Source organism: Oratosquilla oratoria, chromosome 23, assembly GCF_046742065.1.
Source record: "Oratosquilla oratoria isolate Oo_2021 chromosome 23, ASM4674206v1, whole genome shotgun sequence".
In the NCBI taxonomy this organism is placed as follows: Eukaryota; Metazoa; Arthropoda; class Malacostraca; order Stomatopoda; family Squillidae; genus Oratosquilla; species Oratosquilla oratoria.
Genome location: NC_134799.1, coordinates 12,788,187 through 12,794,341, shown reverse-complemented (window position 1 = coordinate 12,794,341; position 6,155 = coordinate 12,788,187). Strand labels below are relative to the sequence as shown.

The following is a 6,155-nucleotide window of genomic DNA, read 5'->3' as shown; positions in this document are numbered from 1 at the left end:
TTTGTGGTCACTTGATGCACCAAGGCTGAGGTTCGGAGGGACGAGGTCATTGGCAGGACCACAACTTATCTACTCTCTCTCTCTCTCTCTCTCTCTCTCTCTCTCTCTCTCTCTCTCTCTCTCTCTCTCTCTCTCTCTCTCTCTCTCTTTCTCTCTATCTATCTATCTATCTATCTATCTCTCTCTCTCTCTCTCTCTGCAGTGTCATTACTACTTGTACAATTGTGAAAATAATGTTTCTTTTATTTTCGAAATATTTTATGAAAACTAGAACAAATGGATGTTATGTATTTTTTCTAGATCGACCTTAGTGCTTACCATGTGGTAATCAGCGGATATTGCTTTCTAAATATATGTGAAATTGAAGTTGATCATTCTTCTTAACTGTGTGACAGTAACTACGACATCTTTGATCCCAACGCCTCGTGTACACACACATACACACCCCCGCCCGCACACCACACACACACACACACACACACACACACACACACACACACACACACACACACACACACACACACACACACACACACACACACACACACACACACACACACACACACACACACACACACACACATATATATGTGTGTATGTGTATATATATATATATATATATATATATATATATACTGTATATATATATAAATATGTATGTATGTATATGTTTATATATATATGCATATATATATATATACATATATATATATATAAATATGTATAACTATATATATGTATATATATGTGTATATATATATGTATATATATGTATATATATGTATATATATATATATATATGTGTATATATATATATATATATATATATATATATATATATATATATATATACATACACGTGGAACGTAATCAAATACTCCTTGATATTATACGTATACATGCATTACAAAAGAGGTTTTCAGGACTTCAGGTCCAACAGTTGTTAAAAAAAAAAAAAAAAAAATTAATGATTATCCCAATAGACCCGAACAGAAAGAAAGAAAAACGAAGAGGAAAAAAGAAAAGCGAATAGATAAACGATCGGAAGAAGTTTAAATGGATTCAGTGACTCAACCTTCCAGCCTCTTCTTCCCTCCTCCCCCGTCCCCCCCAACCACGTTCTCCCTCGCTTCTCTTATTCCATTCCCATTCCCCCATTCCCTCATCACGAGCCAACCCAGGGCGATTGGGTCGTTTCTTCCTAAGCTTTACGAGGGATTCTCGCTCCTACGCGCTCACAGCTCAGGGCCTTCGACAATCAAAACTTGTTATGGGATGCAGTGTACCAGTTATAACATCTTTAACAGGCTTATAAGCCTCTCGTACCTGAACGGAATCTAAACGTTAATGTCGCATTTAGTCTGGGATTAAAATAAGATTAATACATACTTTTTCATCCCGATTGTAGTGCTAAACTGGTTTCAGAATGATCTGATGACGGTGCATCTTCCTCACTCAACTCTGATTCTGAAGCTTCAACACTGAAGTATGTCTCTCGATAAAGGCAATATACTCGTAACACGATGTCGAGTTCTCTTGTTCTCTGACTAACAAGCGGCGTTGATGGTCTTATTGTTATTATTCAATGATATAACTAATTATCTCAAATATCTCCATATTGGTGATTATGCATCTATACTCGGATGCATGTACAGTTACATGATAGATATGTAGATATATGCAGAAATGCATATGTATGTATGTATATATATATATGTATATATATATATACACATGTTGAATTAAATTTGACCGCAGCTTGGGCTAGAATCAACTTCTTATTGATAGACTCAAGTTTTCTAATCAGACATCTCGGCTCATCAAGGAGGTGGAATAAAATACTACCGTACGACGTTTCGCTCATCTTTCAGCATTTTCAAGTACAAAATATATTTGGTACAAAGCTGTTACAGTTTATATACAACTAAAGTGGTAATTGGGAGAGGTTTAAAAAAACTGAAGTGGTAATTAGGAGGTCACATTGAATATGTGGGATTTTGTGCAAGGGTGGACTCAGTGGGAATCTGTCCCTTGTGATTCTGGAGTTTCTTGTAATGTGTGTCTTATGTCCGGGGCTGACTTGGTGATATTCTGTCAAATCTTCTTTTGGAGTTGATTGTGGTGGTGAATGTGTGTCCATGTAGGGTAGCCAGAGCCAGTGGGGTCATTCCATTTTGTATATTCATAGAGTTTTTTTTTTCCTTAATATAAAGGGCCTCTAGAATCTCCAACCGGTGGCTGTCATTGGCAGAATCTAGGATCCTCGTGTTGTCGACCAAGATCTCCCTGGACAAAAGAGTAGAGTGTGTGTCAGAAAGGTGTTTCTTCGGAGCTCCGTTCTGTAAATGGCAAGTGAGGCGTCGGGAAAGAGAAGTTGTCGTCATTCCTATATAGGAAGAAGGACGAAGCTTGCAGTTTTCGTGTGGGCAGATGAATTCGTAGACGACTTTACTTCTTTTGAGGATGTTTTGGGTACGGAAAGGGTTATTTTTTAGGATGAGGTTAGAGGTTTTGGTGTTTTTGTAGAAAATACGGAGCTCCAACTTGTCCTCGGGGTCTATGGGATGGGTTCCACGTTCTACTATTTCCCTCATTACTCTTTCATCAGTACGGTATGCTGTACTCATGAAAGATCTGCAATGCAGAAGGATTGGAGGGCGTTTCTCAGGGCAGGGGTTGTGACATCTCATATAAGCGTCCATCTTTTGCATGATGATAGACTGGACGTCTTTGTTGGAAAATCCATTATTCACTAGGACTTGCTGTAGGCGTTGAAGCTCTTGATGGAGTAGGGGCCAAGTAGAACAATGGGTGAATGCTCTGTTGACGTAAGAGCGGATGACACTTCTTTTATAAGAGGTGGGACATTCTCCTTCGGCGTTCAGGCATCTTCCTTCATTAGTTTCTTTGACGTGAACTGAAGTCACGAATTTGCTATCAACTGGCTTAACAAACAGGTCTAAGAAGGGTAAGGACCCATCATCATGCAGCTCGAGAGTGAAATTAAGGCAAGAGCTACTTATAAACGCGTCACGTAAATCTTGGAGATGTTTCCGGTCTTTGACCTCCAGAAAAATGTCGTCCACATATCTACCATAAGTGAAAGGACGAAGATGGGGAACAGAAAGAACTCTTCTCTCCACCAGGCCCATGTAAAAGTTGGCAAAGAGGACCCCAAGTGGGGACCCCATCGCCACACCGTCCACCTGCCTATACATTTTTCCATCTGGTCCACGAAATGGAGATTCTTTGGTGCAGGCTTCAAGCAGAAGACGCAGCAGGTTTTCCGGGATGTCCAAGTGTTGATGGTGGGAACGGTAGACCTCAATCAAGATGAAGTCTATTGTCTCATCAACGGGGACGTTAGTAAAAAGGCTTTCGGCATCAAGAGATGCAATAAGGCCTGTGGGTTCTTTGCTGTGGAGTAGATCAATGAACTCTTTAGGGGATCTGAGCAAGCAGGTACTGGGAGTATAGGGAGAGAGAAGACTGTTTAGAGTTTTTGCTAGGTTGTAGGTCGGGGTGGGGATTTGGCTGATAATAGGTCTAAGCGGGTAGTTGGGTTTATGTTTTTTCACATTGCCATAAGCATAGCCAGGACCATGGTCCCCAGAAATGCGGGAAAGGTGGATTCCCCCGGTTTTGGCGTTAATGGCATCAATTATGGCATTACCCTTAGATTTCAACTTGGTGGTAGGATCCCTGGAGATTCGTTCAAATTTAGAGGCATCTCCCAAGATCATATCCATCTTTTGTAAGTACTCACACTTTGGCAGGAGAACGAACACAGCAGATTTGTCGGCTCTTCTTATAACAATGTCTTCGTTTTCCCGGAGTTCTGTAGCGGCTTTCTTCAGGCTGGCATCAATCAGACGACTCCTATAGGTACCTCGAGATTTACTTGCTTCGGCCAACAATTCGACAGAAAGGTTGGGGGAAGTTCTAGAGCGTAGATGTTCTCAAGGAGAACCTCTATCTCCACTCTCTTCTGGTGACGGCTGGGCTTTTTTAGGGCATGACAGTTGAGGCTCGAGGTTCCTATAGGAGTCATCTGATTGATGCCAGCCTGAAGAAAGCCGCTAGAGAACTCCGGGAAAACGAAGACATTGTTATAAGAAGAATTCCTCTTCTCTCACACCTCCTTGCATGTTGAAGTTCAAACCCTTAGACAAGACCTTGGTCTCGGGTTCACTGAGTGGTCTACTCGAGAGGTTCCTAACCCACCTTTCCGGCTCCTGCCGCCTAGTGTCTAATAATGGCGGCAGGAGCCGGAAAGGTGCATGTTGAAGTTCAAACCCTTAGACAGGACCTTGGTCTCGGGTTCACTGAGTGGTCTACTCGAGAGGTTCCTAACCCACCTTTCCAGCTCCTGCCGCCTAGTGTCTAATAATGGCGGCAGGAGCCGGAAAGGTGGGTTAGGAACCTCTCGAGTAGACCACTCAGTGAACCCGAGACCAAGGTCCTGTCTAAGGACTTAAACCTCAACGTGCAAGGAGGTGTGAGAGAAGAGAAATTCCTGGCTGCGGTGTAAACAAGAGTCAATTTGATGACGTACAGTGAGGAAGGCAAACAGGAAAAGAGGTTGCGCATAGTGGGAGCACTGGGGAGACCAGTACGCGGAAATAATCTCACTACGGAGGAGACCAAGGCTTTGGCAGGGTTAAGACGAGATCGGTTCATAGTGATACTGTCGAGTGACAAAGGCAGATCGACGGTGGTTATGGACAAGAGCGACTATGAAGGTAAGGCCATGACACTACTTCAGGACATGAACACTTACGAAGTAGTATTAGCAGACCCCGCTGTTAAGTTGCAGAGGAAAGTGGAGGGAGAATTGAAGAAATTAAAAGAGGCGAGGTTAATTACGGAACGGGAATGTACCAGGATGAGGCCGGGGGACTCCACGATCCCCAAGTTTTATGGACTTCCCAAGGTGCACAAAGAAGGGGTACCCCTAAGGCCCATTATTGCTTTCAGGGGCTCGCCTACTTACAACTTGGCGAGGGATTTGGCCAAACGTCTGAGGCCTCTAGTGGAAAGCTCAGAGAGGATGCTTAGCAACTCGGCAGACTTCGTAGAGAGACTTAGAGGAGTCAGCTTGGGTGAGGATGATTGCTTGGTGTCGTTTGATGTCAAAGCCATGTTCACGTTATTACCACAGGGTCTAATAAGGCAGGCTGCTATGTCAACGGTGGAGGGTAACCTCGAATTCCTAGATAAGTCAAAACTGACGGCAAAGGAATTGATGGGGCTGGTCTATTTGTGTCTGGACTCAACCTTTTTCAAGTTCAGGGACAAAATATTTCATCAAAAGGTTGGGACGCCTATGGGCTCTCCAATTTCGGTGGTTTTGGCGGAAATGGCCACGCAGCGCTACGAGGAGGAGGTATTGGAGGATGCGCCACCTTCATTGGAATTATGGGTAAGGTACGTGGATGACGTTTTTGTCGTTATGAAGAAAGAAGACGTGGAACCTTTCCTCGAGCGACTGAATACAAAGAATGTAGCCATCCAGTTTGAGATGGAGAAAGAGGAGAACGGTCAATTGCCATTCCTGGATGTCATGGTGACGAGAAGCGGGTCCACACTGATGACGGGGGTTTATAGAAAGGACACCCATACAGACCGGCTTCTGGACTATGGCAGCTGTCATCCGGCCACCCACAAAAGAAGTGTGATCAAGACGCTGTGGTCTAGGGTGGAAAAAGTGTGTTCCACGGAAGATAGCAAGAGGAAGGAGAGGAGTCACCTGAAGAAGGTATTTAGGGACAACGGCTACCCGAATTCGGTGGTAAAGAGGTGGACGACACGACAACAGAGGGTAAGGATGGACGACAGACGACCGGACGCGACGCGGGTTACGGTCCCTTACTTGAAAAGGGGCTTCTGAGGTAGCGGCCAGACTGCTTAGGAAACACGGTGTAGAAATAGCACACAAACCGAGGAACACGCTACATAGGGCCTTGACCAAAATTAAGGACACGGTGAGCCAAGCGGACCGAATAGGGGTGGTTTATGACATTAGGTGCAAGGACTGCGAGACACATTATGTTGGGGAAACTAGCAAGAAATTAGCGACAAGACTGCTAGAGCACCAGAGGGCTGTCGGTAGGAAGGACATGAGTTCGGCCATCTCAAGACACTGCGAGGAAACG

General features: G+C 43.9%; 1 protein-coding gene across 1 annotated transcript; it reads right to left on the bottom strand.

Moving 5' to 3' along the window:
- Positions 1-1,393: 1,393 nt before the first annotated feature.
- On the bottom strand, positions 1,394-4,148 carry LOC143037710 (uncharacterized). The gene is made up of 3 exons (XM_076206252.1): positions 4,139-4,148; positions 2,545-3,904; positions 1,394-1,568 (listed from the first exon to the last, which is right to left on the bottom strand). The coding sequence occupies exons 1-3, from the start codon at positions 4,146-4,148 to the stop codon at positions 1,394-1,396; spliced, it is 1,545 nt and encodes a 514-aa protein (XP_076062367.1).
- Positions 4,149-6,155: the final 2,007 nt, after the last annotated feature.